The sequence below is a fragment of the Gymnoscopelus braueri genome, assembly GCF_963280865.1.
Source record: "Gymnoscopelus braueri genome assembly, chromosome: 17".
NCBI lineage: Eukaryota > Metazoa > Chordata > Actinopteri > Myctophiformes > Myctophidae > Gymnoscopelus > Gymnoscopelus braueri.
Genome location: NC_137617.1, coordinates 42233355 through 42245787, shown reverse-complemented (window position 1 = coordinate 42245787; position 12433 = coordinate 42233355). Strand labels below are relative to the sequence as shown.

General features: G+C 42.2%; 1 protein-coding gene across 2 annotated transcripts in view; it reads left to right on the top strand.

Annotated features, from left to right (window-relative positions):
• The first annotated feature begins 1724 nt into the window (after window positions 1-1724).
• The window catches only part of LOC308104802 (heparan sulfate glucosamine 3-O-sulfotransferase 3A1-like), a 72033-nt gene continuing 61324 nt past the window's right edge, over window positions 1725-12433 (top strand). Inside the window, exons 1-2 of one of the 2 annotated variants that reach the window (XM_080455330.1) lie at window positions 1725-2204; window positions 2558-2797. In XM_080455330.1, coding sequence (XP_080311456.1) covers window positions 1900-2204; window positions 2558-2797 — 545 coding nt within the window. In that variant the 5' untranslated portion in view covers window positions 1725-1899. Of the gene's footprint in view, window positions 2205-2554; window positions 2798-12433 lie in introns of both variants that reach the window. The other variant, XM_080455329.1, reaches the window with a different exon arrangement.

The following is a 12433-nucleotide window of genomic DNA, read 5'->3' as shown; positions in this document are numbered from 1 at the left end:
TAAACTAAAATGGCTCATGTATTTGACTGACATGTGTGCATGCCTGTTTTGTTTGAATTAGACATTGGGCAGGCCCCATATATTTATTAGATGTATTCGCGCTATGAGCTTGTAGATCTGCTATTTTTGAATAGCCAAAGCTAAGTGGTTAAAAATGATTGTGACGCTATTAACTAATTTTGCTGGGGACCCCCTGGTACTCCCTCAAGGACCACTGGTGGTCCCCGGACCACTGGTTTAAAACCCCTGAGTTAGCAAACAAGTATATACATTATGAAAATAGCAGTTGGTATTATGTGGTATACCACATACTACCAACTGCTATTTTCATAATGTAACAGTAACTATAATCACTGAAACATGTGGGCAACAAGCAAAACATATTTGGTTGACACACTGAACACGTTGGCAGCATGCATGTGTCTTTATTATTATTATGACTCTGATGAAACTGTGTTTTCAGTTAAACTGAGGAATAATGCCATCCTATGTGGAGTGGATGGACTCTGTGATGTGACGCTTATATTCTTTTATATGTGCTATTTGTGATTTATGTTGGTCACACCCTGCATGGTACATTTTAATACAGACTTAATACAGACTTCTACTTGTAACAGATTATCTACATTGCAGTATTGATACTTTTTTTTACTTAAATAAAACATGTGAGTAGATACTTCCTCTGCTGTACAGTACAATCACATAATTAATTCTAGAATTATCCTAGATATATTACAGTGTGTGTGTGTGTGTGTGTGTGTGTGTGTGTGTGTGTGTGTGTGTGTGTGTGTGTGTGTGTGTGTGTGTGTGTGTGTGTGTGTGTGTGTGTGTGTGTGTGTGTGTGTGTGTGTGTTACTTGTACAGGGATTGTACTGTGTGTGCGTTTACTAAAGAAGAACACATGTCCTTGTCCTCATGATTCTGATAATTTAAGGACAAGGTGTTAACTAAAGCTGTATTTGCAGTGTCAGAGAAGCTGTGTGTGTGTGTGTGTGTGTGTGTGTGTGTGTGTGTGTGTGTGTGTGTGTGTGTGTGTGTGTGTGTGTGCGCACGCACGCGCGCGTGCATGCGCGCGCACAATGTACTATGGGATACGTGCCAACATTCAGTTTTCTAATAATGCAGGATCATTGTCACCCCGCAGTCATAATGCTTGCAGCTTTATAATTTCAGATGCACTGAACTGATCTCCTCCATGCTCAGCATAGTGGGCACTGCGTGCACGCCACGACCACGCCCACCACGGGCTCTCATTGGCTCACTGCATGTCCCCATTCACTATCTCTCCTACCTTGGCACAACCTCCAGTCGTCCTCATTGGCTGCCCACAGTAGCCCATTGCCACTAGCCCCCCTAACCATGATGATGCCCGTCGACACAAGTTTATACAAAAACACACACGTGTGGACACGACAGAGAGGCGAGCAGCACATCACTTAAATAAATGCAACAGTAGACACTTTCATAAATTCAACACCATGCGTAAAAGTCGCGCACATGAAAAAACTGACACATAATAATAATATTATCATCCTCCTGATTGATTTATTACTTCCCCCACCTCCTCTTGTCCATGGAGGCATTTCAACACTGTGGACATTGACAAGAAGAGAGCGTTATTCTTTTTAAGAGACACTGACTGACACACACACACACACACACACACACACACACACACACACACACACACACACACACACCGCGTGGATCGGATGCAGGCAGCCTGTTCTCTCTGAGAACGAGAAATCATCAAGTTCCATTTCTTCATGGCAAGAAGCTCCGAGGAGGATGCGTGCATTATCCTAGGATGGCTGTGCTTAATGATTCTGAGCCCACCATCACGACCACCCTGCCGCAGCGGGAGCCGCCGGGACTCGAACCACCAGGACCGTTGTTACTATGGCGCTTATTAGCCGCGTCTTCTATAATATTAAACTGGACCCGGGATCGTCCTCCGCGGTGTCCCCGGGCGTCGTTTGGAGACGATCCGGGGTCCTGATGCTGATGATCCTCACCTGTCTGTACCTCCTGCACTGCCTCGCCGACCGATGCACCCCCACCTCCACCTCCTCCTCCTCCGCCTCACCGGGGAGAGGAGGAGGATCGGAAGCCGGGCGAGGAGAGCTCTCCCCCGGGTACCTGATCTCCTCCACGGAGCTCCGGAGGAAGAGGCTGCTGCAGAAGTGGGATCAGGATGATGATGTGTACGGCAAACTTTTTTAAGTCAAGGACCTCCAAATTGATATGTAGTTTGTGCCAGGGACCCCCCAGAAGAGAAGTTTTGTGTAAAAAAAAATCGAAATAATAAAAATATTCCCACACATTTTTTATATTTTTCTAAAAATTTCGCTTGTAGATCTGCTATTTTTGAATAGCCAGCCAACATTTAAATGGATTAAAATGATTGTGATGCTAACTACTTTTCCTGGGGACCCCCATGGAACCCCCCCCCCCCCCCAGGACCCCTGGGGGTCCCCGGACCCCTCACTTTGATAACCACTGGTGTATAATACGGAGCTCTGGATGATGTGGTCTCCTCTTCTTCTTCTGACAGGAGGAGAGCCTTGTCGCCGAGGTTCATCAGGACCACAGGAGGTGGTGCATCCTCCGGGGGGAAGCTGAGCCTCCTGCAGGGCGAAGGGGCCAAGAAGCTGCCCCAGGCCATCATCATCGGGGTGAAGAAAGGAGGAACCCGGGCTCTGCTGGAGTTCCTGCGGGTTCACCCCGACATCAGGGCCGTGGGAGCGGAGCCGCACTTCTTCGATAGGAACTACGACCAAGGACTGGAGTGGTACAGGTACAAATACTTTAAAATAATAATAACCAGTGGTGGAAGAAGTACTCAGATATTTTACTTAAGTAAAAGTAGCAATACCACAATATAAAAAGTAAAAAAAGGCATGATGTTACTTGAGTAAAAGTAGAAAAGTATTGACATCAAAATATACTTAAAGTACCAAAAGTAAAAGTACTAAAATGTTCGAAAATAGCAGATCTACAAAATTTGTAATTTAGTAAAGTACTTGAGTAAATATACTTAGTTACTTTACACTGCAAATTAAAATATTAGTTGTTCCATTTTAACTCTGAGTGTACAAAATGTAACCAAATGGACCCGTAATTGTACACTCTCAGAGTTATATTGTATTTTATGGCTGCAGGATTTTTAGTCTTATATTTCTTTTTTATTGGAACTAGTCAGATAAATATTGGTTTAATAATTTAATTAACCTGTTGATTTGCTATCTCTGCCGTCAGGCTATTGTTTATGTTAAGACAGTGACAGTCTCATTTAAAAGTTTTAATGTTGTTACATTAAGGTCCCTCTGGAGCATATATAATCTAATTTTAAGTGTAACTTAGTGTGCAACTAAGAAAATCCACTTTTTCTGCTTTCTACATTAGCATAAAAAAAGTTTTTCAATTAACTTAATTGGCCCGTTAATAGGCTGTTTAAATGTATGTTCCTGTTCCTAATCATGAAATTATAATTTAATTATGCTATATTGATTGACATTTAATTGTGAACGTGACCTGGTCTAAATGACTGTAATCTAGACTTGCACACGTACTCAAAACCTGATTTGTGTCACTTTTTAAATTTTTTACTTGAGCTCTAAATGTCTTCATTAGCACTTTACTTACAGACTAAAACCAACATCATTGAATTGAAACCATTATCTTCTTATAGGTCTGTCTGAAGTTAATTAAATCCCTTATTCATGTGTTTATATTTAGGCTACATGTAGCCTAAACAAACCATTATTGATTTATGTATTCATGTATTTATATATGTATGCATTTATTTATTTAATGGTCAAACTTATTTAAACCAAAAGCATATTCTTTAAAAAAAAGAAAGAAAAACGTTTGACGGAATATTCTACTAAGCAGTGCCGACATTACAGTCAGTGGCTGGTAAACTGTAGGGCATCTAAATTTATGTTTTAATTAAAATCAAAATAAGGATGTTATAGTTTGTCAGTAGCCTATATAAAATATAAATTACACTGAAGTCTTGGGTAAATCCGGTGTATTTGCCTTGCTTAACTTTTTCTGGGTGGTTATATACTGTAGGTCTATACATACAGTACAGTAATCTCCTTAAACCCCTTTAAATTGGTTAATCTAACTCAGAAGAGCATACAAGACCCGTAAGGGTCCATTTGGTGCCATCATTCTGTGTATACGCTCTTTAGAGTTAGATTAACACTGGTATTTTACTGTGTACATTTTACTACAGCAGACAGGCTCAGAATCACACTCTTTAACCCAAAGGACGAGGTGGTAACTAAGTTATATCTGCCGTCAGTGAGAGAGAGAGAGAAGCAGGTCAATGTTGCCTGACCAGAAGTGAGACTTTGAACAAACTCTGACCCCCATCCATTCACTCAAACTCCCACCGCCTGTGACTGACTCTCCGCCTCGAGAGAGAGACGTCTCAATATTCTTTCTATAAGTAGGAGCAGTGGTGTAAAGTAACTAAGTACATGTGCTCAAGTACTGTACTTAAGTACAATTTTGAGGTATTTTTACTTTACTGGAGTATTTCCTATTGTCTATACTTTTGCTTCTACTCCACTAACATCTCAGAGGCAAATATCGTACTTTTACTCCACTACAATGTATTGAAAACTTTGTTTCAATTATTTTTTTTTCCACTTTAGCCCTATTTTATACATAGGCTATTTGAAAATAGCAGATCTACAAGCTCACAACGCGTCGCATGGCGACGCGTTGTGAGCTTGTAGATCTGCTATTTTAAAACATTTTAGTACTTTCACTGTTGGTACTTTTAGTACATTTGGATACCAATACTTTTGTACTTTTACTCATGTAAATTTTGAATTCCGGACTTTTACTTGTAACAGAGTATACTTCTACACAGCAGTATTGGTACTTTTACTTAAGTAAAACATTTGAGTATACTTTTTCCACCACTGTTGACTGACTCTCCGCCTCGAGAGAGAGACGTCTCAATATTTTTTCTATAAGTAGGAGTGAGTTAACCTGCCGTATCCTAAGATTCCCCCATGCTCAAGTCTACGGGATTTGTGATTGATCACGTCTGTCAGTGTGTGTGTGTGTGTGTGTGTTTGTGTGTGTGTGTGTGTGTGTGTGTGTGTGTGTGTGTGTGTGTGTGTGTGTGTGTGTGTGTGTAGTAGTGTAGTGCCTGCGCTGTGCACGTACGTGCGTGCTCACGTTCCTACCGGTCCATGGGGAATAATGGCCCTTCCTCCCAGCAGTTTGCTGTGTAATGGGGCATCGCCGACATCGCAGCTCTGTTATTAAGAAGGATTAGGGTTGTAATGAAAGGTTACCTGAGAGGCTCAGGAGGTATAATTCACCTTTTGATTGAGTTAACACCCCACACCACGCGCTCACGCGTTCACACACACACACACACACACACACACACACACACACCCCCACACACCCACACACACACACACACACACACACACACACACACACACACACACACACACACACACACACACACACACACACACACACACACACACACACACACACACACACACACACACACACGCGTGCTTCTAAAAGCCCTGGGGAGACAAAACTTTTACTCTCGCCTGCTGCCTGACTCCTTCTTCCGGCCCACCCTACCTAGCCCTCCTTCCGGCCCACCCTTCCTACCCCTTCTTCAGGGGTGTCATCTGGGGAATCTTCCCCCCTGGAAGTTAGATTAATTCAGGTCTTTTATTCAGTATTATTATCTCCACCTCTACATCGACACTAAACGAAACTAAAGACTTGTTTTCTTTCTGCAACCATATACATTAATTAAATCACTTTAAAAAAAAAGGGGGCTCCCTAATTTGGGGCATGTGTTTATATATATTTTTATATAGCAAAAATAGCTGATCTACAAGTTCACAAGCTGTGAGCTTGTAGATCAGATTTGCAATTTTTAAAATCGTTCTTAAGTGGTCACTTTTTTTTGTCAGTTTTTTTGAATGGAATGCCACCTCTGCCCTCCCCCTCCTCCTCCTCCTCCTCTTCTCTACCACCCTCCTCTTCTCTCGCCAAAATACCCCGGCTCCCCCCTCACTCCCCCCCCCCCTTGCCCCTTTGTGCCCCCCTCTTGAGAGCGAACACTCTTCTTTCTGCCATCCGTCTTTCACACCCCTTTCTGTTTACCTATTCAGTCCATTGTGGCCGTTTGAGGGGGTTCTCCCATCTATCCCGAGGAGTTGCCAAGATTCCCTGGAATTTCGCTCCGTTTCTCTCTCTGGACGACACCCTCGGGGCCCCCGGTGCTACACTTAATGTTGCCCCATTTAAAACAGAAGAGGGCCCTTTTGGATTGAAAAGAGAGAGAGAGGGGGGAGGTGGGGCGGGGGGGGGGGGGGGATAAATAAGTGGTGCGACGGCCACGGCTCTCTTGAGGGAGTGCATCTGTTCTTCTCCGGTGGAAAAGTCTTGTCAGCTCCTTCTTGAAACATCTGAGGTTCTTATTGATAGCTTGTGTAGAGCGCGTGTGAGTGTGCGTGTGTGCGTGTGCGTGTGCGTGTGCGTGTGCGTGTGCGTGTGCGTGTGTGTGTGTACATCAAGTACTGTACTTACTGTAAGTACAATATTGAGGTGTATTTACTTTACCGGAGTATTTCCAATTTGCACTACTTCTACTCCACTACATCTCAGAGGCAGATATTGTACTTTTTACTCCACTACAATTATTTGAATACTCTAGTTACTATAGTTAATTTGTAGATTTTAGATTATTATTTCAAAACATAAAATAACAACTTGGATTCCCCCATACGCAGGCTATTTGAAAATAGCAGATCTACAAGCTCACAACGGGTCGTAGCCTATCATCTGCTATTTTCAAAAGTTTTTTTTTATAAATGTAGACATTATGATAGCTTGTGAAATTGGACATTCTGCATAACGAGTACTTTTGAGCTTGAAGATCTGCTATAGCTTGACCTTTTTAAGCTATTTTCTGCGAATTTCAAAGCGCAATAATTTATTTTCATATTCTCACAAGTATAGTAACACAAATGTGTGTGTGTGTGTGTGTGTGTGTGTGTGTGTGTGTGTGTGTGTGTGTGTGTGTGTGTGTGCGCGTGTGTGTGTGTGTGAGTGTGCGCTCGCGCGTGTACGTGCGTGTGCAAGTTCCTGATAGAGTCCCATTCATTTAGACTTGGCTTTCTCGAGGTCAACGAACTGTTGTTTTTTCCCCTTTTCTGTCCTTTTTTTTCCCCCTCTTCTTTTTTCTGTTCTACTTTGAAGTGCTTGTCAAAACGAGTGCGGGGGAAAAAAGGAATCCTATTGCATGGCCAGGCTTTCTACCGCTCCCCTCCCACAGGACACGCTGTCAAAAACTGGGTGTCAGCTCCTTTGCCTTCTGTATACGTCTGGCGTTAGAAAAAAGTTGTCCTTTTTTTCTTCTTTTTCTCTCAAAAAACTTGAAGGATTTGTGCCCAATGGCTCAGTAATAAAACAATCCTCCCCAAAAATACAAAAAACAAAACAAAAACATTCGATCGCATTTCACCGATCGACGGTTACTCAAGTGCTGTACTTATGCACAATTTTGAGGTACTTTTACTTTACTGGAGTATTTCCAAATTTCTGTACTTTTACTTCAACTCTGCTACATGTCAGAGGAAAATATTGTACTAAATATTGTACTCCGCTACAATTATACGAAAACTTTAGTTACTAGTTACTAGATTTGGATTATTATTACAAAACACTGAAAACAGGCTTTAACCACTTATTCGGCCCTATATTCGGCCATTTGAAATTGGCCGATCTACAAGCTCACAATGCGTTGCATCGCAACACATTGTGAGCTTGTAGATCGGCTAACTTTCACTTTTTTCCATTTTTTCTCCAATTCGTTTTCTATTTTCAAAAGATTTCTTTATACATTTTGAACTGGGACATTCTGCACAATGCGTACTTTTACTTTTGGTACTTTAAAGTACATTTTGATGCCAATACTTTTATACTTTTAAGTACATTTTTAATACTGGACTCTTACTTGTAACAGAGTATTTCTGCATTGTGGTATTAATACTTTTACTTAAGTAACAAACGTGAGTACTTCTTCCATCACTGACTGATTGACGACGGTACATGTCATATATACAACTTACAGTATATATTACAGTAGTTTCCTTCACTTTCTACACATCGGCTGATGCATTTCAAGCTGTTCAGTTTCTTTATTGTGTGTGTGCGTGTGTGCACGCGTCTGTGTGTGCACGCGTCTGTGTGTGCGCGCGCGCGTGTGTGTGTGTGTGTGTGTGTGTGTGCATGTGTGTGTGCCTGCGTGGGTGGGTGGTTTGGAGCGGGGAGGCAGTGTTGCTAGTTGCCCGCAAACAAGGCCAGATTTTCTGTGACGAATCGCCGCGTCCAATTTGCCAGAATTATGTGATTCTTTTCAGCAGCGAAAAAGTGAACGTTGAGCTTACAAACGTTTGAGGCATCTGTCCCAGGCCGGGCTCGCTCGCTCCTCTTTGTTTATTGTAATGGTCGGTTCGTGTCTACAGAGTGAAGGGCCCATCCCTATGGGAATGTGAGGGCCACATACTCAGTAGTGCATTTACTTGAGTACTATACCGGACCTAAGTACATTTCTTTGACTATCTGTGTGCTTTACTTGAGTATCTGTCTTTTTGGATACACACAGAACAAGGTTCTTAAATGGTTCATTAAAAGGCTATATGGTTCCACAAAGAACCATTTGATCTAGTGAATGGTTTTTCATGTTCCTCATCTAGTTTTGGAGAACCTTTTTTTTGGTGAAAGTTCTTTGAGGAACATTTGAACTCTTAAACCATGTCTTAATAGGCTGACATTCATCGAAAATAGCAGATCTACAAGCTCGGTGCGACGCGTTGTGAGCTTGTAGATCTACTATTTTTGAAAAACACATTTCTGGAATGACAAATGGTTCTTTCATGGCACTTATCACTCTGAAGAACCACTTTTGGTTCCAGTTGGCACCTTTATTTTTCGGTGTGTACATATGACTTTCACTCCACTACATTTCAAAGACAAATTGTGTACTTTTTTGACTCCACTACATTTCTAGACAGGGGGAAAAGTACATTATGAAGTGAGTGAGAACACAACCACCCCAGGTTGTGTTTGTTCTCCCTGCTCTTCCATTGAGACATTTAGATCCCGTGTCTAGGTTGGACACGACGCTTGACACAATCCTGTTTCTGGTTTGACACATTTTGAAATAAAACCTTTCCCTGAACAAGCATTTTCTTTAAAACATTTTTTTTTCTCCCTTTGTTTTTTGTTTTACAAATGTCACCCTGTTGGCTTCCATAACGTGACGTGGCAGGGCCTAACACAGCCTGCTCCCAAAACATTTCCCAGAATCCTCCTTCAACTGGCCCGTTGGCCGTTGGGGATTTCCAACAAACCATATAAAAAAACAGTGAAAGAAGCCGGTCGGGTTGGTCGGTCGCAACACCCAGAGCCCTGGTGCCAAAATGCGTCATTTAGGGAGACAGTTAAAGAATCGCTAGTTTGACAGCGTCGCTGCTGCTTGTCACGCTCTCTGGCCCGTGTTTGAAAAATCCCAAAACTTCTGACCTTCTCAATAAACCAGCATTGCTTTGAAACCTCCGCCTGCGTGGGCACTAGCAGCCCTGGTTTATTTATTAATTTTCTTTTTCTTTTCTTTTTAATTTATACCGTGCTGTTTTCCATCAGGTCTACACGCCATCAGAGCTCGTGTGTGTTCCTTGTCTTGGGTCCACGTTTTCCTCCCCAAAAAAACTATTCTCTTGTGCCGTATGGTCCCGTGTCTCATCCATCCTGACTCGACTCAGATCTATCGAGGGGAACCGAGCTTTCATCCTGTTTTTTTTTTTTATTACGACGACTTAATGTGGCTTTCTGGGTGTTCCCAGTCAGTTAGTAGATCTGAAGTGTGTGTGTGTTGACCTTAAACTCTGGCCAAAGCGAAATGTAATCAACCTGAGGTTTCTTTTGCTAATGCCCTTTGAGGGAAAAAAACATATTTTAGTTTTTTTTGTTTTTTATGCGTGTGTGTGTGTGTGTGTGTACCGCTCGCGTGTGCTTTGGGTGATTTCTGTGGCCTATTCTTAACCCATTAAAACCTGAGGCCGATTCTACAAAAAAAATTGTATCAATCCTAACAGTTTTGTGGAAAAGAAACGTATGTTGCTATATCAGTGGAGCTCAAAACTTTTTCATGTCAAGGACCCCCAAAATGATATGTATTTGACCCCCCCCCATCTCAAAATATGTTGTTCCAGGGACCCCCAGATGCAAAGATTTTAGTAAAAAATGTTCGCTTTAAAATATATATATATTCAATGGTTTGCACACATTTTCACGATTTTTCAAAAATAGCAGATCTACTAAGCTCATAGCGCGGCACTCAGTGCCGCGCTATGAGCTTGTATATCTGCTATTTTTGAATAGCCAAAGTATAAAATAATGGCTTAAGTGATTACACAGATGCGTTCCTGGTTTAAAGAGTTAAAGAAGACTACAGTTTTTTTTTACCGCGAACCGACCGCTTGTGTTTTCAATCTATGAGCTTGTATATCTACTATTTTTGAATAGCCAAACAATGTGCTATATATTTATAGCTTAAATGCTAAAACGACACAAATTCGTTCCCGGTTTTAATCGGTTAACACAGGAAACCAGCACCAGACCAGTTCAAACCCCTCTCGGCCGTTTTGAAAAAGTGTTACGTTTCCACTAAACGTTTCCCCTGCCGTGTTGTATGGCAGCGAGACACAATTGCGCCGCGACGCAACCTGTCGGGTCGGCTTTTGTTGTGGAAATGTTGTTGCTACTCGGAGTGAACACGGAGGTCAAGCGCAAACACAGTGTGTGTGATGTAAGAGCGAGAGAGGCTCTCCCCCTGCTAAGAGAGGGAGGGAGAGTATTATGTTTTGTTGGCCCTACTAGGGTTACTGTTATCGGCCCCGGCTTTCACCTGTCTAGACCGTAGGGGGGGGGGGGTTCCCTGTTTGATGTCGGCAGACTGCTTGGATTAAGCCCACACCAGATCTCCTAATGGGTTAATTATCCTTCATAAAAACATGCGCTGCCTGCCTGCCGTCATAATGAGACACACTCTCACTCACACACACACACACACACACACACACACACACACACACACACACACACACACACACACACACACACACACACACACACACACACACACACACACACACACACACACACACACACACACACACACACACACACACACGCACACACATTGTGTGTCTATACTTACGAGGACATCACATTTTTAGCATGGCAGTTTTATAAGTGGATTTGTATATATTTTTTGCCGTTTTAAACCTAACCTTAAATCCTGAGTTTACACGTTGTTGTGTGCCAGTGTCTTACAACCTAAATAGCCGATCTACAAGCTCATAATTCATCATATATCTGGTATTTTATGTGTTGGCAACAACCTGCGTGCCACCAAATAAATCGGGGCATGACTCTAGTCTATCCCTAACCCCAGCTAAACCCTAATCATAACCTCATAAAAGAGTATGCCGAAGCCGAACATCACAGTTTCAATAAAAGGAGAGATCACACCAATTTGATACAAGCAAAATGTTTATTAGATAAAGTGCAGATTTTGGCGATTAGACTCCATTAGAATTTGACGTGCATAGATTATGGATATAGGAGAGAAAACCCCCATTGAGTCTGTAGACGCTGGTGGTGGCGGTGCAGATGAACCACCTCCACCTCGTTAAGTCCAAGAGCTGGACATTTGTAGAATCCCCAGAAGCAAAGATTGGAGATACAAATGTTTGCTTTAAAAATACATATATTCAAAGATTTGCACAAATGTTCACGATTTTTCTAAAATAGCAGATCTACAAGCTCATGGCGCGGCACCGAGCTTGTATATCTGCTATTTTTGAATAGCCAAAGTATAAGATAATGGTTAAAGTGGTTAAAATCTAAAATGACAGCTGTTTTCTCTGTCTTAATGGGTTAAAACTCAGTAAGCTATCAAGCTCGCTGTTCCACCCACTTATTTGGACGTAACTTGAAGCTCTATCAAATGACAGCTCGTCACTTACTAGGCCACGAGCCGCTCCCAACGCGTAACTTTTGCACCCCGACTCATCACATATTACAGGTCTGTCATTCTTCCTCCTCAATTTGGCACTACAGGACGACTATTGGTGAGAATGTGTTGTTGGTTCAATTAATAAACTCTCAGAGTTAAATTAACACTGAGGATTTTAACAGAGAGATAAAGCATCTTATCGAATAGGGGCCTATAGTGCAAGGGGTCTTCAACGTTTTTCGGCCCAAGGACTGAAGCAGGCAGCACGAGGCGTTGTGAGCTTGTAGATCTGCTATGTTTGGCTAAAGTTCTCCTCAGAATACGGGGATCAAGTGGTTAATGTAA